General features: G+C 47.3%; 1 protein-coding gene across 2 annotated transcripts in view; it reads left to right on the forward strand.

The window, feature by feature from the left end:
• Positions 1–585: 585 nt before the first annotated feature.
• Positions 586–22,027, forward strand: part of LOC149326077 (uncharacterized) — a 127,734-nt gene continuing 106,292 nt past the window's right edge. For both annotated transcript variants that reach the window (XM_089562369.1, XM_089562370.1), the window contains exon 1: positions 586–919. In XM_089562369.1, the coding sequence (XP_089418495.1) occupies positions 752–919 (168 nt within the window). In that variant the 5' untranslated portion in view covers positions 586–751. The remainder of the gene's footprint in view (positions 920–22,027) is intronic.

Below are 22,027 nucleotides of genomic sequence, written 5' to 3' on the forward strand. Positions count from 1 at the left end.
AGGAACTATTCAAACAAGGGGAATGAGGGGCTCATTATAAATATGAGAGAAGCCAACAGCCACAGAAACCAAGGAGCACAGGGGAACATAAATACCCCCGAAAGCAGAAGGTTTGACAGCCGTCGCCGTAGCTCAGAGGTAGAGCACCGGACGCGTAATTCGGAGGTCGTGGGTTCGGATCCCACCGGCGGCATGTGGTTGTTTTTTCTTCTGCTTTCCTAATCAATTGGCTTTAAGCGACAACATATTCAGTAATATTCTTACTTGATCAACACCACAAAAAAAATTAACTAATTAAAAAAAAAATCCCCTGTGCTCCTTGGTTTCTGTGGCTGTTGGCTTCTCTCAAGGAACTATGTAATTCCTCGTCTGAGGAACAATTTAGTGCGCAGTAGCAGGCATAGTAGCTTCTACTTGGACACGAGTACTGTAAAACGCGGTCAGCACTTCCGTTTTCTCATCGGCGCGCTCCACGACTCGGGCCGCCCAGGCGTCGCCGCGACGGCCACTCGGCGCTGAGAGGGAGAGGAGGTGCGGTTGCCGCCGCCTTCCCCTGCGGCGGAGGACTGGAGAGGGAGGGAGGAGACGCGCGTGCGCCGTGCCCGGGCCTGTGTCGGGGGGTGCCTCGTCGGCGGCGGCGGCAGCAGCCACCGTCGCCCAGGCGCCGTCGCCGCATACATGAGCGCGTCGCCGCGGAACGGAGGCTTGGCTCGCTTTTTCGCGCGCGCGCTGAAGCACCAAGGCGTGCGCGATGCGATGCGTCGCCGTTGGTTGCAAAACCGGCAGAAAAAGCGGCCTGCGCATTCATTCCTTCCCGCGTGATCCCAAGCGCCGGCTGGAATGGGCTGTCAAAGTGAACATTGCAGAGAACGGCAAACTTTGGGTGCCTCCCAAGGACTGCTGCTACGGTGTCTGCGAGGTAGGTTCCTCGCTAGTTTTTGATGCACTCTGCTCCTTATCGTACTGTTTTTATGCATAGATTGAGAAAATATTTTTGTAACCGTCTCGTTTTCGCGGTAATTGCCGAAAAAAAAAAAAAAACATGTTTCAGTCGTAAATTGGTCAGCGTCAGTAGCCATCTTGTTTCCCGGCAAAATGGCTGCGTACTGCGCCAGGCTTGTCACGAGCCCTTCGAACGGCGCGCTGAGGAGCGAACAGAGCGTTCTCTGACCATCGCCTCTGGGTTTTAGTAAGCGCTGTATTTTTACGTGATTGCAGCCTGGTGGGCATGCAAATCGCGCAGGCATAACAATGCCACGATGCTCTGCTTTGTTCCGCAGTGCGCGGTCCGAAAGCCAGTCGAGATCCTGACAGGCAGTGTCGCATCACCGTTGTCGTGCGCTTGTGCAGGACCTTTTGAATTGTTCACAGACGTGACAGCGGACTCCTGTAGTGCACTGCGATAAGCTCGGTTTCTTCCACCCCCGTGCCTCAGGCTGATTTTGGCGTGGTGGCTAAAAAGGGTTCGTTCATGCATTGTGCCGAACACTGCCTGTATCGAAACTTACGTTGTGAAGAACAAATTCAACTTATTTGACGGCAGCGACTAGCCGCACCTGATGTGCCCCTACGCCCCGAATGCACTTTGGAGCTTAGTTTTATTGAGAGTTGTGAGGGGAGGCGTGTGTTTGGGGAGATGGGTTGTGTCGTAACTTTTTTGCGTGTTGACCAGATAGACGCGGCAGCATTGCATTTTAGTTCGCCTGTCGTGGCTGTTCCATTGCGGGGTGTGCTTGCTGCAGTTTGCACTTAATGGCTTAACCTGAGGTGTATCAGGTGCCACAATATCAGGGTCATGTGACCCTGATGTTGTGGCAACGTCTTTAGTTTAAAAAGGTTTGCATTTGGCATCTGCTCTGACATGTTCTTTAGATTCAAAAGGGCTGCATTTGCTTCACGAGTTGCAGTTGATGGCTTCTTACTGGTACCCTTTGCTTAATTAATGTTAGTGATTTTTGCCTGCCAAACCTTCGCTGTGGGCTGTGAAGCATACGGTGGTGAAGGGCAATGGAATTGTTTTGATGGCCTGGGTTTTTTTTTTTTCTTAATGTGAACTGTAGCTGCAGTACATGGGCATTTTTCATGAAGAGTGCTTAGCCTCCATTGAAAAGTGGCTGTGTTTGAAGGTGTCACATCCTGTTCAATTCCAGGGTGTCATTTCATTGAGCCTATGGTGGATAACACATTTTCATTGCTGCTTTGCTTGTCGTACCGTTCTAAGCTGTTCCGATGTTTTTGTGCAGGGTCATTTTGAATTGGGACATGTTTGAGGGTTTACTCTGTGAGGAGCAGAAAATTCTTTTCTGTATGCATGAGATCAAATGTGGTCTTTGGGGAAAGTTTGGTGTACGGAGTGATAAAGGTGAGTCTTGTGTTTGGACCAAACTCCTGCCTCTTTCCCAACTGTGGTAAATGTTCTCCCTGATTCATTGTTCAAACTCAGCTGTGCCCCAAAAAGCAGCTCTCAGGTTGGAGCCAATGCAGCATGTCATTCAGAAATGTGGGAAAATGGGTGAATAGGGTCCAACTTACCAAAGCAACACCGTAGTGGAGGGCTCCGGGAATTTCAACCACCTGGGGTTCTTTAACGTGCACTGACATCGCACAGCACATGGGCCTCTAGCATTTTGCTTCCATAGAAATTCAACCGCTGCGGCCGGGATCGAACCCGCGTCTTTCAGGTCAGCAGCCGAGCACCGTAACCACTGAGCCACCGCGGTGGCACCATTCTGAAATGTACTCAAGCTTGGTCCTTCATTGTGTGGCAGCGTCTATGAATGCTGTTTGTGTTTTGCTTTTGTGGTATTGCATCCTACTCTAGCATTGCAGGTGTCTGGTACAGATGTATAAATATTGTTGTGTGGTGGCCAGGCGAGGAATGAGACGGGTTGACAGATGGCTATGAGATGATTTTAATGGCCGCTGGCCTAGCGCGAGCGATCGGTCCCGTGCCACTGCCAGCTTCGTCTTCTTCGTCACACTTACAACCTAGGTGTAGCCGTACTGTAGTGCTAGTCTAGTCTGCATTTACAGTAGTCAGAAGTGGAGAAACTGTCACTGATCTGATCTGAGCCCGCATACTTTGTTGTTAATATCCTGTCCTGTCGCGCATCACACGCAAGGTTACTGGTGAAGGCCGCTCACATGTTGCTTCATTCTTATTTTTTGTGATCGCTTCTCTGCTCCTGGACACCTCACTGTTTCCCTGTTTGTCCGGTCCACTGAACCAACCCTGGCCCTCCTCATCAAGGTCTGCATGGATGTACCCATGTGCTGGGCTAGTTGGTAGGACAACTGGGCTCAGCGCAAAAGAAGGAAACATGCTTGTTAGTGAGTGTGACATTGCAACTAGCGCGGAAACACAAGGAACCGACGGGACAGCACGCTAGTTTACTTCAACTGACGTTTTAATGCACACATAACAGATTTTCACACCTGTATTCGGCGCATGCCCAGGAGACTGTACCCCCGCCCCCTTCTCTTTATCACGAAGCAGGTTGTCATAACAAAGAGTAAACATTTAAACCAAATTGACGTGCAAGTTTTTTGACAGATAGATTATCTCTTTTCTCGTGAGGGCTACTGAGGGTGTGCTCACACACTTGTCCCCTGCCTTATCAATGCAAAATGCCTCAAATATCTCCCTATCACCCTGCCTATGAAGCCGCCTCAGCACTCTCGTGTGACTAAAGAGTGGAACGCATTCTTCTTCATCACCGCCTGTTGTTTTTACTTTGCATTTGCGGCAATGTGCGGCCAAATGGCCCCCCGCCATCAGAGCTGCGACTGTAGTCCGGTGTTTTCTTAGCCTGTCATTCAGGCACTGGCCTGTTTGTCCAATGTAACACTTACCACAGGTCAGTGGGATAAGATACACCACACCGATGGTGCAGTGCACAAACCGCGTGGCGTTTTGTTGCGTAGGTTTCTGCCTGGTAAGCATTGTTGACCATTCGGCACATCCTAGACAGCTTTTGTGGGGCTGTCAAAACGACAGGGATGCCGCACTTTCCCGCGGCCTTTTTGAGGCGATGGGACAAGTTGTGCATGTAGGGCACAGGCACCGGACGTCCCCCCAGGCTGTCATTGCAGCAGCCTGCTGTCTTGCGTCCCTGTCGGAGCTCTTTAATAAGGCTCTCAGCGACGGACGCAAGTATGCTGTCAGGGAAGCCAGCGCTACGCAGACGGAGGACCTGCTGCTCAACACTCACATTCACTTTGTGTTCACAAGACTTCTGAAGAGCGGCTCTTAGGCAGTTCAGTGCTATCCCTCTTTCTACGGTTCTCGAATGGGCAGAATTATAGCTAAGAACAGGCTTTTTTGAGCGAGGGAAGTATGTCCAGCATAGTGAGCTACTACTAACGCTAATGCTGAGGTCAAGGTAACGTAAGCAACCCTCATCAGGAACCTCACGAGTAAAACTCAGACCCTTACCACATTTTTGGAAAACACTAAAAACACTCTGCACAATGTCATCTCTTCCATCAGGCGTCACACTTTTTAAAACAAGATAATCATCAACATATCTAAAAATTTTGGCAACAAAAGTCGTGTCCAGACGCGAAAAAATTTCTTTGTCAATAGACGCTAAAAACAAGTCGCTTAAAACCGGTGCAATACGCGAACCAATACATATGCCTTCCTTCTGCAAGTAAGAAGCATTGTCAAACTCAACAAGTGTAGAAGAAAGGTAAAAGCTAAGCAATTCTAAAAAGTTATCTACTGAGATCCCAGATGAATTTTGGAAGACAGTCACACCCAGCGCTTCAATTCGCTCTCGGACAGCTGTGCAGAGTTGTGTCTGTGGTATAGAGTAGAAAAGATCTACTACGTCAACGGAAAAGGCATAAAACGCATCACAGGTTTTTTCCTGTCTCGAAAGGAAGTCTATTACCTGATTGGAGTTCCGAATTAAAAACGGGTCATCCGGAGTCAACAAGTTAAGGTGTTTTTGTAGAAACTTGGAAAGCTCTCCCTGCCAGCAGTGTTTTTCAGTAACTATCCCACTGACCTGTGGTAAATGCTACATTGGCCAAACAGGCCAGTGCCTGAACGAAAGGCTACGAAAACACCGGACTACAGTCGCAGCTCTGATGGCGGGGGGCCATTTGGCCGCACATTGCCGCAAATGCATAGTAAAAACAACAGGCGGTGATGAAGAAGAATGCGTTCCACTCTTTAGCCACACGAGAGTGCTGAGGCGGCTTCATAGGCAGGGTGATAGGGAGGTATTTGAGGCATTCTGCATTGATAAGGCAGGGGACAAGTGCGTGAGCACACCCTCAGTAGCCCTCACGAGAAAAGAGACAATCTATCTGTCAAAAAACTTGCGCGTCAGTTTGGTTTAAATGTTTACTCTTTGTTATGACAACCTGCTTCGTGATAAAGAGAAGGGGGCGGGGGTACAGTCTCCTGGGCATGCGCTGAATACAGGTGTGAAAATCTGTTATGTGTGCATTAAAACGTCAGTTGAAGTAAACTAGCGTGCTGTCCCGTTGGTTTCTTGTGTCTCTGTCCTTGTGCTTTCCGCGCTAGCTGCAATGTCGCAGTCATTAACGAATTCCCAACTGTCTTCCATGATCTCTGCTTGTGGGCCAAACATGACAGCAGATCTTGTAGCCAGTATGGAGTAAGACTGAGTGCAGCCATGCATTTGCCATGCCAGTCACGCTGTACCCACGCAGGGATGGAAGTGCTGCTCCACTTGCACCAGGCTTGCGCCAAAGGTAGCTAAAAAAAAAAATTATGCATTGGATGAATGAAAGGTACTGTTGAGAGGGTGAGGTGGTTGAGTCATGACGGATTTGTGTAACCTTTGGAAGCAGACAGGTGTGGCACCTGGCACATAATTCTCATGGTGCACAGTTGAGATGTGTTCAGGCCCGCTGGCTGGGATGTGCTAGTACAAGTACTCCAGTGCCAAATTTCGCTGGAAACAGTCTGTCACACACCAGGCACAAGTGGCCGAATGTATTCACACGCATATCATGCTGGTATTTACAGCTCACATTGCATACTCTGGTGTCTTTACTGGTGGTGGCGCATTGCTCATCCCACTAGCATTCGCCCCGCCGCAGTGGCTCAGTGGTTATGGTGCTCGGCTGCTGGCCCTAATGACGCGGGTTCGATCCTAGCCGCGGCGGCCGAATTTCGATGGAGGCGAAATTCTAGAGGCCCGTGTGCTGTGCGATGTCAGCGCCCGTTAAAGAACCCCAGGTGGTCGAAATTTCCGGAGCCCCTCACTACTTCGTCCCTGAGTCGCTTTGGGACGTTATACCCTATAAACCAAACCAAACCACTAGCATTCGTCATCTCCTTCTTCCTGGCGCTTTCGACGCTCTCATGGCTCTGCAGTCTTGCAGGGACGCGTCTCGTCATTGAATGATTTTCTATGCTTACCTGCTGCTCAACCATGGCTAAGGCCGACAACAAAGCCTCTGCTTTCAATGTTGGCTTGTAGCTGGGGACGATGCTTGGTCTGGCCACTATGCTGATCAGCATCACCGCCTCTCGCGGTGGGATCTTCCCTGCGCTGATGCATGCAGTGTCGCTGCAGAGCACACCACCAGCTAGCGAGAGCTGCTTCCTTCGTTGGCGTCTCCCACCAGGGCATTCTTCCAAGAAACTGCTCTTCATCCGGCAGTGTGCTGCATTGAAGTGGGCAATGCAGCTGGACGCGGTGTAGTCATTCTGGTTTCAGTGCCCACTTCAAAAGCCGAACCATAAAGACCTTTGCAGAAATCAGTGTTTCTACTAAAGGGGGCCTTGCTGTTCATTGAATACCTGTCATTATTCCAGTGAGGTGGACCTCTGCATTATGTTGTGTAAGAAGTGATGGCACCTTGCTGATCAAGTTAGCTTGAGAAGAGTGGCTATTTGGCCTTGTTGGCACATGATCTATGAACAAGAAATGTGAGCTGTGTGTTCCCGTGATCTCAGTGTTTCTTTTAATGATGTCACGTGGCATCTTGTAAGATTCTCTCCTTGCCAGCTCTGTAACATTGGACTGTTGGCGCACGCTCGTGTTTTGTCTCCCATACACTGCCCTTTTTTTCGTGCTATTTCTTGTTTGTGATTGAGGTAATTCTCCACCACTTTATGCATGTGGATGTTTACCGTGGCCTTGCAATGCAGGAGAAACAGTGAAACACCTTGATGTGGGGTGTTTGGCTACCTAGAAAGTGGTGGTTGAGATCAGTGGAGACACCAAAACTGTCAAATTGGATGGGTGAAGGAAAGAAAATGATGACATTTTAATGGTGCACGGGCAGCTTTTCGTCAGAGTTTAAAGGGCCACTGATCACTCTCTGGTTGAAAATATTTTCTACCTCTGTGGTCGTGAGGCATCGTCCCCAAAATGCGTGGCTGCAGACATTTGTTGAAAAGACTCACTAATAGCGGAGTTACAGCCATTGCAGTCAAGCTACTTTGCTGTGAACGTCTGAGTCCCTTCTTTCTCGCCTGCCTGGTTGGCTAGCCTCCGCAAGCGAAATTCGCCCTCTGGTGTGAGCAGGAGGAGTCTGGTAGGGAAAGTATTCTTTTCTTCCTACCCAGGGGAGGGGTTCTGTGCCTGGTCCTTTTCTTTGATGCCTTCCCTCTTGTTCAAAGCGGCCAAGTGCGGAACTGTTTTGTTTTCTTTTCTCTGTTTCCAAGTTTGTGGCTTTGAGTGGAGCAGAGAATGAGCCAGGACCAGAGGGATGAGTGAGAAGCAGTCTGTGTGGGACAGCTTGCAGGACGCGCTAGAGACACTTTAATGGGGACGTGTAATGGAATGTAAGCTTAATGTAATTTTGTGCGGAAGGCGCAGTGGAAAAGCGTGCTCGCACGACTGAGCACGTTGGCTGCAGCTTCACCCTTCAGTCAGAATGACGGACCAATGGAATGGCTTTCGCTAAGATGAGGTTATCTCCAAGGCTCAGATGCCAGCGTAGGGTAGGTTGGCTTCCCAACGGAAAGCACAAAAAGGCTTGGATTTGAATTTTTACTGCCTTTCAGGGCGCGTACGTCTCTCTTATTTCGTGGAGGCTATGTTCAATGCATTCGGCTTGTTTGCTTAAAGTTTCCACACCCTTGTCAGTGGCCCTTTAATTCAAGGTGGGCTCCAAGGTCCATTTTTGAAGCAATGCACACCAGGGAACATAAGATAAGAGGAAAGTGTGTGGCCATTGTATCGCCAGTGGGTATCAAACCTCCTGCGTAAGGTGGTGCTCAAATTACTCGGCCACCAATGCGGTATTGAGTGAAGGAGCTTCCATGGCAAGCCCCCTTGGTTACTGACTTTCGAAACTGCCCTTTGATTACATTTTGTTGAGGGATTGCAAGTGTAGGTGAAGGAGACTTGTTGTCATCAGCAGCAGCAGCTTTACTAAGCAGGGCAAAGGCCTCCAAGTGACTGTTTGCCGGTCATTATCAGCATACCATCCTCACCTTTAATCATCCAAAGGTATACTTAGCCGACTGGTCATTCTTTCGAGAAAAGGCCAGCCCAGGTAAAATATTTTCTGATATTGTGATAATGGACACATAGCGTAATATTGCCCGCAAACCTCATCCACTTCCGCCTTGGTACGGCCTGCTCTGTGTGTGTGAATTCCTATTAACTTCACATTTTCAGGGAAACCGGTATTCTTCAAAAGCTGTAATGTTCACAGAACCTTGAGGTACTCCAGAAGTTACGGAAATAAGAGGCGAGTCGTAACCATTAACTGAGACATATTGGCTTCAGTTAGAAATATCATCATCAATATTTAGAGCCTTGAGTTTAATAAGTAGCAATTCATGCGAAACAGCATCAAATGCCTTGGCAAAATCTAAAAACATACAGTCCAAAACAAAGTTAGCATCCAGAGCTCAAAATAAATCGTTAGTGAAAGAGAGGAGTTGTATGTCTCTCCAATGAACCTGTGCCAGCCACCTTTCTTCTGCCCCCCTGCTGCACTTGCCTTCTCTTGGGATCCACCTTTAATGATCATCGGTTTCACACTGAATGCCATGCCCATGCTTATTTCGCCTACGATGTCATTGACGTGTGTTTATTCCCTGGCCCACTGTACTAGCAGTCTTCCTGTCTCCTACTGTTGCACCTGTCATTTTTGTTTCCATAGCTGTCTGCGTTGTCCTTGACTAAGTTGAACCCTTTTCGATAGCTTCCATGTTTCTGCCCTTAGGTGAGTACCAGTAAGGTACAGCTGTTAGCCCCGCAGGGGCATCTGCTTCGTGCAGATGTTGGTGAGTTGCGACACCATGGGTTCCTGAGCATCCGCAGGGGATGATGGTGAGCAGTGTGCCACCACGGACCCGAGCATCCGCGCTCAGCCGTGCGTGGCATCGCCGTGTCCGGGGAAAAGGGGATCCTGGTGGTTGAGCTGATGCCGAGCGTTTGGACCCTTAAGGCCCCTCGGCGGAGGCAACACACCACTTTGGCCCCAGCTTCCTGTAGACGGCACCTCCGGCCTGACCCGACCGGGGGAAATCGGCAGTCGCCTTTTCCTGTTCTCCTCTCCATCTTTCACTTTCCTATCTCCTTTCTAACAACTTTCCTGTATCCTCTCTTCTTGGTTTTTCCCTTTTCACGGTGGCTAGAGTTAACCTTGTGTGGAGTAGCTACCCTGAGTTGCCCTATACTGGGTTATAGTTGGGGTGTACAGCTGGCGTGGGCAGGTCTTGTGAGTTCCCGTCCCCTCATTGGGCTCCGTGGTGGGCGGCTGCCACCGTGGCTGAACAATGTACATATTTCAGGGCTCCCCCTTCCCAAAAAAATCATTGCCCTCACAAAAGAGGGCGGACCGATGTCCGCCCTCATTATTACCTTTTACATTCCTTGAATCTAACAACTTTTTCAATTCTTGTCAACATAATTTTCGAAGATCTTTTTCGTGCGAAACACAACTCCTCTCTTTCACTAACGATTTATTTTGAGCTCTGGATGCTAACTTTGTTTTGGACTGTATGTTTTTAGATTTTGCCAAGGCATTTGATGCTGTTTCGCATGAATTGCTACTTATTAAACTCAAGGCTCTAAATATTGATGATGATATTTCTAACTGAAGCCAATATGTCTCAGTTAATGGTTACGACTGGCCTCTTATTTCCTTAACTTCTGGAGTACCTCAAGGTTCTGTGTTAGGTCCACTCTTGTTTCTAATTTATATTAATGAAGTTCCTAACAATGTTTCTTCCCACATTAAACTTTTTGCAGAAGATTGTGTGCTGTATCGTATAATTACTAATCCCTGTGATGAGGCATGTTTGCAGACGGACCTGGATGCAATTTCTTCATGGTGCAGTGATTGGCTTATGAAACTTAACACTACTAAGTGCAAACACATGTGTATTTCTAGCCAAACTGATGATAACACCGCTCTCTATCTTCTTAATAACACTCCGTTATCACCTGTTTCATCATGCAAATATCTCGGTGTTCACATAACTCACAATCTCTCCTGGAAAATGCATGTGAACTATGTATCTAACCAGGCTAACCGCACACTTGGTTTCTTGCACCGTCATTTCACAGCTGCAGACAGTTCCATTAAGCTTCATTTGTACAGGACGTTAATAAGACTGAAACTAGAATACGCATGTTCTATTAGGGATCGTAATCAAATATCTCTAACACTTTAGAGTCCGTTCAGAACTGTGCCGCCCGCTTTATTGTTTCAAATTGCTCACGAACAGCAAGCGTATCTGCACTAAAGTCAACCCTTGGTCTTCCAGCTCTTTCTTTGCGCCGTAAATATTTTGTCTTATGTCTTTTCCAATGGATTTATTGTACTAGCCCTATTCCTGCTTCCTCCATCCTATGTATCCTCGCGCACTGATCATAGAGTGATCTGCAGAAGCACCCTTTGCTTGAATTCATATATTCCTCCAACTACAAATGACTGGAGCCACCTCCCTGCTTTCATCGCTGCAGTCACCGATGCCCCTCCTCTCTATAATGCCTCCAGGCCTTGAGAGTATTGAAAATAAATAAATAAATAGCTCAGTTCCTCACGAGAAAAGAAACATTCCCCAAGTACAGGGAAATAACAGAGCATCCAGCCAGAAAGATATCCCCGTTCATAGTGGCTAAGAGTGGTGACAAATGCCTTAAATCTAGCAAGTGGTGACCTACTGCTCGAAATGACGCGCAGCATGAAAATCTCCCAAACATTGTGTGTCCTTCGGAGAGATCCTTGAACACTGTGCAATTTCTCAAAATGATTTTCTCCTTCTCACGGAAAAAGAGATGGTGGAAGAAGGACTGAGTGACCAAGACGTGGTAAATGTGCACCGAATAAAAATCAGAAAAGATGACGAGGAAATAGCAACCAAACACTTAGTACTCACTTTTGCCTGCAGCACACTTCCTGAATCTATTTAAGTTGGCCATAAAAAAATCCGTGTCTGCGTCTACATTCCAAAACCCCATCGGTGTTTTAATTGCTAGAGGTTTGGCCATGGCTCCCAGAGTCGCCATGGCCACCAAACATGAACAAAATGTGCCCCAAGAGAACATAAATCCGAGAACCGCAGTGCACAAACTGTGAACATCCAGCACATTCCAGGTCTTGCCTGTCATGGAAGATACAAAAGGAAATAATAACATTGAAAACAAAGAAAAACATTTCATTCAAAAAGGCACAAACGATTTTCACAGTCACAGCCAGGACAAGCTTCGCGGATGCGGTGCGCAGGGGCCTGCCCAAGCCCCGTTTAGTGGGACACAGGCCCTCCCAAAAAGGTCCGGCCGTCCCTCGAGTCGGCGGACACTGCACATGCGCGGTTTCCTCACGGGCTTCCTCCAAGGTGATGGATGGCATGTCTATCCCGCACAGCTCACTCGAGCGTCAAAGCAAAGGAAGGGCCAGAAACTTAGGTTTCAGCTCTGCCATTAAAAGAAAAACAATGAAAATGGCATTTTTAATCCAGTCGAACTGTAGGGGGCTCATAAATTAACTACGTGATGCAACGGATCTTTTAAATTCACTTTCTCCAGTCATTTTTGTTTACAAGAGACCAATTTAGGACCGCAATACAAAAACATTCTGAAAAAGTATAAAGTATTTTGTTGCGACCGAGAGCAAGCATGCAGGCTCTCTGGAGGTGCTGCTATCGTTGTTCAGAGTGGTATTGCAGCTCGCGAAGTCAAACTGTAGACTAAGTATGAAGCTGTTGCAGTCACTGCTCTTCATTGTAAAACCATCACAGTATGTTCCGTCTATCTTGAACCACATGTAACAGTTACACTTGAGGACATGGACATACTTTAACAACAACTACCAGAGCCACACATCTTTTGGTCTGAGGTTTTAATGTCCAGTTGTACTTTTGGGGAAGTGAACAAACTGACACTAGAGGTCGCATTTTAGATTTTATACTGTGCAACAATGTCTGCCCATTGAATACAGGGAAGCATACCTACTGCTCCCCAAGTACTGGAAAAACTAGCCCCTTAGACTTTTCTTTTAGTTCACCATCAGTTTTTACATATTTTGAATGGTATGTCCTGGACAATCGTTATGGAAGTGACTGTTTGCCGGTCATTATCAGCATACCATCCTCACCTTTAATCATCCAAAGGTATACTTAGCCGACTGGTCATTCTTTCGAGAAAAGGCCAGCCCAGGTAAAATATTTTCTGATATTGTGATAATGGACACATAGCGTAATATTGCCCGCAAACCTCATCCACTTCCGCCTTGGTACGGCCTGCTCTGTGTGTGTGAATTCCTATTAACTTCACATTTTCAGGGAAACCGGTATTCTTCAAAAGCTGTAATGTTCTGACCCTGTGCTTCTCTACTTAGAATGATAAACCTCAGCCACTTTCTGAGCCTCGAGAGATCCTTGCCGAGCTAGGGATGGCTGCAGAGGTTACCCAACCTTCAACCCAACGGACATTTCTAAAGAGTTTGTCCTTGATGAACTAGGTAGCAAAAATAACTTTTAGTCCTTTACACCACTGCTTTTATGCACTTTGTTTTAAAATTCTGCACAAAACAATTTTTCTACACCTTGAGCTTGGCGCATGATAGCCTAAGATGCTTATGTGCCGTAAACCCAACACAATGCAACACTCCTCACATATTGCTTGGACTTGGGCGCCACATGACAACTCCCTCCTCGCCTTCATTAGATCGGCCCACCTTTTCTCATTCATTTAACACCCCCCCCCCCCCCCCCTTTTTTTCTTTCTACCGTCCCAACTTCCTTTATGCCCTGAGGCAATAAATAATGTTACCAAAAAAAAACTGAACTATGGCTTATTCGGATTAATCGTGGGGTCATGAAAATCGGTCGACACTATTAGCTGGACAGCCTTCTTTTAATGGCATCTGCCGCATCACGAGCATGGCTGTGGCCTAATGGCTTGGCCTGGGCCGCACAAGGCCCACTCCCGGGGATGTCTGTGAGAATACATGAGAATCAGCTCACGTGTCCCCTCCAATTTTTGTGTACCAAAGCAGCAGTGTTCTTAGCAGTGACTGTTGTGTGATCTTCTGTTGGTTTAAATTTTGCAGGTGATAAAATAAAATTTGATGCTGTTTGAGGCAGGGATCTTGTATGATATGAAAACTTGTCACTTCAGTGCTGCATCATTTCTGCATTTAGAAGCTTATTTAAAGGACTAATAACCCTGTCGCACGGGTGCATTTAGTGTCACTTTCAACAAGTGTCACACGATGCGCTTTAGGGAAACTCTCTGGATAACCAACTTTCCTCGTGGCGTGTTTGGTGAACTCACTCCACTTGGTCCGGCAAGGCGAGTGTGCATTCTCAATAGCAGTGCTCTGACATTAGAAAAATTTGTTTAGAGACTTAAAAAGTCTTAAAATTTCCATCTTATTTTCTTGATAGTGCCTTTTAATGAGAACTTGCTTTAAATCATCGGGAACTAATCTGCACACTTGAACAGCTATTCACGGTCTGCGAGTGATGACAAGCCCCTTCGGCGATAGGCCTATTAAGTGTGTGTTGGGGATTGTGGAAAGAGAATTCGCAAGTTTTAATGAACGCAAATGGACAGCGAGTGTAGTTTTGACAAAAGTGACCTGAATTTAGTAAGTAAGTAATCTTTATTTCAACATCGCAAAGATGCTAGAGGCGCAGCCTGTTAAAGGTGCACTGAAGAGGAATCTGAACTCATCTTTTTGCTGCGGGAACTCGATCTACATGTTCTGAGCATTCTTAGAAACTGCCATTTATTGCCCTATGTGGCTGATTTTCCTAATTAAATCGAATTAACATTTGGCTCCCGCCTTTATTTTTTGAATTCTCCCCGTACGGTGGGCGGAGTCGACCAACGCGTGGAGTGCCTTGCAGCCAGCTCCGGGGAGGCTTTGCTTTCGCTTTATTTTGTTTTTTAGGTTTCCGTGAATAAATAGTTTCATTCGCAGATAATATAGCCGCAAAATAAGCCCGCAGAAATAAATATACGCACGGACTATTTGCTTCTACGGACTACTACGTATTACTCCACCGATGGCAGAGCGGCAAGACGCCACGGGACTGGGTGAAAGGCACTCCACGCGTTGGTCGACTCCGCCCACCGTATGAGGGAGAATTAAAAAAAAAAAGGCGGGAGCCGGATGTTAATTCGATTTAATTAGGAAAATCAGCCACACAGGGCAATAAATCGAAGTTTCTAAGAATGCTCGGAACGTGTAGATCAAGTTCCCGCGGCAAAAAGACAAGTTCAGATTCCTCTTCAAGGCACCTTTAAGCCTGTTAAAGGCTTGACGAGGGGCTGCGCCCTGTACAAAAACTTTGTAACTTCGGCGTAAGAGTTGGCTCTGCAATCAAATATATTTTTAACAGAAACAACAGGGCGAAATGGCACTTTCATATAATGTTTAACTAAAGACTAGAAAAGGGGACGTACAATTACGGCAAAGAAGAAAAAGCATACACGCTGTGTGGAAAACATTTTTACAGAAATGCACACTTTCAGTGAGGTAAAAAAAATAATTTCGTTATCTGCACACTGTAACTAATCAATTGTGTTTAGAAGAAGAGGCAAGGTGTAACTAATGCTCTGCCGTCTGTAATTTGTTCGGGTTTGCGGAATGATGAAATGATCTTTTGTACGCGTGCTGTAATTGTGAGACTTGCGTTCAAGCCTGTAGAGTTCCTTGAAGAAGATAGCTGTATTTATGGCTGTAGTCCTGTAGCGCCTTAATAAGGTTTGTTTGTATTGCTGCGGGATAGGAGTTATGTTCAGTTTATGAAAAATCGCTTCTGTTGGTGCGTCTCGAGAAACGTTGACGATGATTCTAAGGGCTCGTTTTTGTAATCCATGAAGCTTGCTAACATTCGAAAAGGTGGTGGTCCCCCAAACCAAAAAGCAGTAACCTATAACGGAAGAAAATAGGGACTGAAAGATAATTTTTTTTACACATTGTGGTAAACAATACCGAAGCCTAGAAAGAATTGCTTTCAGGCTGCGCATGCACTGAACAGGAAGCGCCGCTCAGTGTTTTAGGCAGCCAGCAGCAGCCGTCGCTTGTGGGTAACAAATAAGGCAGTTTCAATGAATGAGAACGGTCACCGAATATTTTTATGATAAACTGATTCAAATGAAGTATTCGTCTCATCTGAGAAAGCAGGGACGAGAAGCGCTGGTCCCACGTGATGTCAGCATCCCGGCTACCAAGTGCGCTTCCTACAGAGTTGTTGCACTGCGTAAACAAGCAAGGGTACAAAAATGAGATTTTTTAAGATATCTAATGTGCAGCTTTCGTTTTATGCCATGCAAACGAGCACTTTGCATACGGCGATGTAAACACTGTAGCGCAGTCGGTGCATTCCTGTGGAAATTTCGCACTGATGAGGTTCAGTGGTTTATGATGATGTTCAAGCACTCATTTAGCCTGTACACGAAATATTTTCTAAGAAAGCAGAAAAAGCGAGCAACATACATGCAGGTCAACATCCACAGGACTGAAGCTTTGCGGTGGGCGGGGCGAAGCGGTGGTAGCGGCTGCTGGTCAGTGCCGGTAGTGCGGGCTATGTTCAAGTTTCGGAGGCATCCCAAAGTCTCGAATGTCTTTGCACAACTCCATTGACTGGAATGTATCACAGTTGGATGCTGATAAAAAATTCGTCTAGATGCATAAGGCGGCAGTTGAGTCGAATGACATTTGGTTGGAAGCACGGTGTAAGAATATATTTAGGTGTTGACACTGGCCGCCCGCCGCGGCGGAGAGCGCGCACAGATTGTGTTCGCCCTCTAGTACATGCGCCGACCGCAGCGGCGCGGAGGCGCTGCGGAGCAGAGGCCCTTCGCTTTCGGTGCGGCAAGCGGCGTGCCCAGAGCCGTATATTCCCTTCTCCGGCGTGCCCTGCTTTAGGTGCCCTTTTAGGCTGCGTTGGTCGATGTTTTGGGCTGAGAGAGTGCATCACAAGCTGTGAACACCACGATCTCAGCTTCCACGTCGTCAGCTTCCATCGTGGACGAGCAAATTTTGCTAGAACTAGCTTTTTGTATCGCGGTTTGGCACAAGCCGGATTGACAGTTGTGGAAACGCACGTGGTGGTGCGGGCCGACGCCATGGACGGTCTTCGCGGCCTATGTGCATTGTGTCTGTGATCTGTTGTTTGTTGCTGTGACACACCTGTCAACTTCAGCTGGGTCCAGAAGTCTGCTAGACGCAATTATGGGTAAGAAGTGCTTCGTACCCAACTGCAGTTCGGGCTACCGGAGTTGTCCGGATCAAGTTTCACTTTTTAAACCTCCGTCGGAGCCTGCTCGCTTAGAACTTTGGCGCCGGGCAATTCCCAGAGCAGATAGGATATTGCAACCGAGTGACCACGTCTGCGCGAAGCACTTTCCCGAGCATATGATATCAAAATCGTACTATGCCGAGTTCAATGGCAAGGTACTTTTAAATGTACCGAAGAAGATCCCGGTGCTGTCGGCGAATGCTGTGCCCAGTATTTTTCCCGGGTGTCCGAAATATCTGACAAAACCGACAAGGTCAAGAAAGCCTCCTAGAAAACGACAGTCTACGGCCACGTGTGGCGATCAGTCAAGCAAGCGGCCCGCTCCCGCCGCTGTCGCACTGCCCGTTGGGACGGTCTGTGAAAAACAAAAAGGCACCGATCCATCATCGAGCCCTCAGAAGAAACTGCAGACATGTGAGTGGAGTGATCAAGGAACGTGCCCTTCTCCCACCATGGAACTTGGAGGCACCTCCTCAAGTGCCACCTCCGTCTTCCTTGGCGTTCATGACGTTAAGGTTTGTTCTCTTCTGCACTGCTACGGGTACTTAATATTCTAGGTGCTTAGTGTTCCCTGTACATAACTTTCTGCTAACCGTATCGGTCCTCCCGGCATGCCATAGATACCTATAGGTGTCCCTGGATAACGAGATACAGTTGCTTGCAATACAGGTTAATAGTAACTGCCCAGCCCAGGACATTAAATAATTTAGCTGTTGTTAACATACAGCATGATTAAGCCCTTAGCTTTTGAAGCAGTCCGCGAAACTTTTGCCTGTAGCTTTTTGGGTTTGGCTGCTTTTGATAGTAGCATATGTTTTATAACAATACCTTAAATCCATTTCCACTGATATAATTTCTCTCATTTTTCGTCAGGACAACCGCACGAGTCCACATCAGGGTGGTCCAGATGGATTGTGTCACGTCCAGACTGAAGCACCATTGGCAGCATGCAGCAGCCTCGGATTAGTTGAGGAAAGTCACGAGGGAGTGTCTGTCAGCGGCCAAGATGAAAAGGAACCGCTCACATTTTCATGTCTCTCGAGTTATGTATCCAGCATTCAACTTCCAGGAACCTCGTGGGCAACACAAGTTGTTGATAGCTTTGGTGTGGAGGCTGTAGTCTTCACGGAAGTGGCTTTGGCGAAGAAACGCGACCAGGCACCTTTCCTGAGGAAGTCATTAGATGCTACAGTTTCATCCAGCGGAATGCTGTCACTGCGTGCCTTCATTTATGGTCACCCTATAACTGTCAACGCCATAAGCGGCGATGTTGTTCCATGCGGCCTAAGCGACTTGGAGAGTGTGATTCACAAGTTTCACAACCTGCACGTATGCGCTGGTGGCCCCGGTGGCGAGATGTACCACAACATCCAACCCGAGTGTGCATATATCGACGCATGTGGCGTGTGGAGGCACAGAAACTGCATGTTATTTTCTGAACAAGCAAGTTGCGACCGTTGCGAAAGATTGAAAGACACACTCCGGATACATTACTCCCGTATGAAGAAGAGAGGAGAAATGCAGCACATTCGTCTTTTAAGCAGCCCTTCCAAAAAAGCCCGCATTGACCTTATGCGGAAGGCAAGAATTTCCTGCTACAGGTCCAAAGTGCGACTTCTAAAAGGAAAAAAAAAGCTTGAGGCGGAACTGAGCAAATGCAAAGTCAAGCTTAAACAATTAAGTGATGAAACACTTGACCGCATTTCTCGTGATGCGAACCTTACTGAGGCACAGCAGCTTGTGTTAAAGGAATGTGTGGCTGCTGGCAAGACTGGTTCTAAGAAGGGACGACGATACTCGGACAGCTGGATCCTGCTTTGCTTGCTCCTTCATATCAGGTCACCAGCAGCCTACAGGTTCCTGATGGAAAACGAAGTGCTCGCATTGCAGTCAGTCCGAACAATACGCCGGTATGTCTCTATGGTGGGATTTAAGTCGGGATTTGACAGCAAGTTCTTTTCTGCTCTGAAAAGGAAAATAGAAAAAATGGACGACTTCAAGCGACATGGGATTATCATGTTCGATGAAATGCAGGTTAGAAAAAGTAAACGTGTCAATTCTCGCACGATGACATATGTAGGGCTGGCAACAGACGATGGAAACGCTGATGAGCTCGCTTATCACGCCCTCGTTTTCATGTTCTGTCCTTTTGGCGATAGCTACGCTCAACCTATAGGGGTGTTCGCAGCAAAAAATGCAACCAAAGGCTCCATTCTCGCTCAGTTGCTTCTCCAAGCTATTGTGATGCTCGAAGAAGCCGGTGCAAAGATTCATGGGTTTGTCTGTGATGGCGCGTCAACAAACAGGAGCATGTGGAACATTCTAGGTGTTAATGGAAGCCTCAAGGAGAGCTGCAACTCGTTCACGCACCCAGTTGACCCTGAAAGAAAAGTTTTTGCGTTTTCTGACACTCCACACTTGTTTAAGTGTGTGAGAAATAGACTTAAGCAGCAGCGATACTTGAAAAACGAAGGACAGTGGATCAAGTGGGAGTACTATGCTGAAGTCTACAAGGAAGACGTTGCCAACGCGGGGGGCCTAAAAGTCTGCCCGAAAATAACGCACTCTCACATATACCCGAGTAACTGTGAGAAGATGCGTGTGAAGTTAGCCACCCAAGTCTTTAGCCGCTCCATGGCGGCGGGTATTCAGTTTTATCGGGAACAAGGTATCCGCAAACTCATAGGCAGCGAGAAAACTCAAGAATTCACGTTGTTTTTAAACAATTTGTTTGATGCACTGAACAGGCGATTTCCAGCAGAAGGGATCACAAGGAACAGCCGAGACCTCGCAATTCTCAAGCATGGAATTGACTGGCTGGACAGCTGGGAAAGAGAACTGGAAAGTGGCAACATTATAAAAGACATGTTCTTGACAAAGAGCACTTGCGAGGGGCTTCGAGTCACATTGAAGTCCACTTTGGATCTTTGTGAGGTGCTGCTTGATTGCCACAACTTCAAATATGTCCTAACCAACAAAATGAACCAAGATCCTATCGAGCGGTTCTTTGGCAAAATACGGTTGGCAGGAAGCCAGAATGATCACCCTTCGATGCCCACCTTTATGCAGCTTTACCAGACGCCGTCGATCTACAGTATCCTTAAACCTCCGAAGTATGGCAATTGCAAAGTCGTCGAGGGTGAGGAACCATTGCTGGATGCGTCATATTTCAGGGTCCTCATTAGTACAGACGACAAAGTGGCATCATGCCCTGGATTCATCAATCAAATTAAAGAAAAGCTAGACGATCTAGTTTCAGTAGAAGACTGGGAATGTGAAGATATCGTTCGGAAATACAAATCAGACGGAGGGCAAATTACAGACTGCATACTTTATTATGTCACCGGTTTTTTGTGCAGAAAGATGCGAAGAGTTACCAGCTGCGCTGCTTGCTTGTCAGCCTTCAGCGTAAAAAATAATTCTTTTGCTGAAGCAGCTCTAACAAATGTGAAGACCAGAGAGGGTCTTACCCACCCTAACGTCAACATATTTGACCTTCTAAAGCATACGGAGCGGTTTTTTGTTGACTATGCAGACTGCCACACGGTGTACTGGGACACCATAGACGCAGTGATAGATACATACACGATGACATTCCCATGTGCTGATCACAAGGAAGAAGTACTCGCACAGCTCCTCCACTATTACGTCAGCATGCGTATGAGGCAGCATTGTAAGCACACCAATGCAGTCATGACAAAGCAGTGTCAAGAAAAAAAGAAACAGGCCAAGCTGTGCTCATCCTAGATGATAGAGGATGATTCGCTCAGTGTATCGTCCAAATAAACGAATGCAGTGATGATCACAATTGCAGTCACGGTCTTGGCTCTTGATTACACGAAAGTAGCCCAGTAGGTTGTGATTCACTGTGTTTTGTGCGTAACCTAGTGACTACAGGAAATCACATCTCTCAGAGAGGCTACTTGTAGTAATAAATTTGTTTGTTCAACAGAATGGCTATTCAGGCCGCATTTGAGCAAAAAAAAAAGCAAATTGTGCTGTTAATGTCCCGAAGGGGCATATGGGCATTAATAGATGCCGCAATGGAGGGCTCCAAACTTAGACCACATGGGATTCTTCACATCACACAGCACACGGGCACCTTTTGCGTTGTTTCGCGGCCACCGCAGCCGGCATTACACCTACGTTCTCGGGCCTAGTGCTAGAGACAACCACTCAGCATCGTCGGTGCCGACCTGAGGGATAAGATTGGCAGAAACAACGCCAGTGGCATTTCCAGTAACTATTTGCGTTTCGCGTACCTAATTGTGGACTGCACTTGCTATTAAAAAGCCGCAAATGCACACTTGGATTTTTGTTTTGGTCCCGGCGTTCGCGTGTATAGCGGCAGTGGCGTTCTGCAATACAGCACAAGAGCGCGGGTTCTATTCGTGGCTGCGGAGTAAGTATTTCTGATGCAGGCGAAATGCGGAAACGTCCTTGAGGTTTCTGTGCAAATTAAAGAACTCCAGGTGGCCGAAGTTAACCATGCTCTCAACACGGCGGTCATCTCGCAGCATTGGCGCAATACACTGCTCAAGCAATGTTTGAATGTACGCGTAGGCTCTTCAGGCCAAATGTGGGCGCGTTGAGTCCGACCTTTTATATTTAGGAGGCAGTGTAGTTAACTATGCTCACAGCAGTCATGCGGATGAAGGAAAAAAAAATTTGCTATGAACGCATTTCGATACGAGCTCGGAAGCAGCACAGGGCTGCGTCCTCGCTGCTGTTCCGCCCATTCATGCAGTCTCAGCAAGAAAAACACGAAGTAGCCCAAAATTATTTGGTGTCGACAGCAGTTTCAATCCTTCGTTGTCTTGCCGCACTTCACAAAGCACGCGTACACGCAGCGGCACCGAAAGATCCCGTGGCATCTGCATTACGGCTGCCGAAGCTCGGCGACTAGGGGCCCCGGGTGCGTAGCGCCATCTGTCAGCGTTCGAGAGAAGCGCAGGGAGCGGCGAACAAATCCTGGTCGCACCGCCGAGCGCAGTGTCAACACCTAAATATATTCTTACACCGTGGTTGGAAGGCATTCGAAGGGCTCGTGTAGCAGGGGTATTACCTGTCTCGGAACACGGTGTTTTTTGCAGTTTTGTTCAGATGTGGATATAAAACTTAAAATTAACTCGAGGAGTAATTTGATCTGCGATAAAATTGTATTTTACAAATGAAATTCTGAAAAGTGCTGCAACATCCATCATCTCCACTGCCATCATTATCAAGTGACACTTCTTTTTGCCGTGTGACAACGCGCACCGAAAGTGTCAGGGGAAGTGCACTTCGTGAAAGTGTCACCAAATTCGTGTGTGTGACAAG

This window comes from Amblyomma mixtum, chromosome 10 (assembly GCF_055824585.1).
Source record: "Amblyomma mixtum isolate Tamu chromosome 10, ASM5582458v1, whole genome shotgun sequence".
NCBI lineage: Eukaryota > Metazoa > Arthropoda > Arachnida > Ixodida > Ixodidae > Amblyomma > Amblyomma mixtum.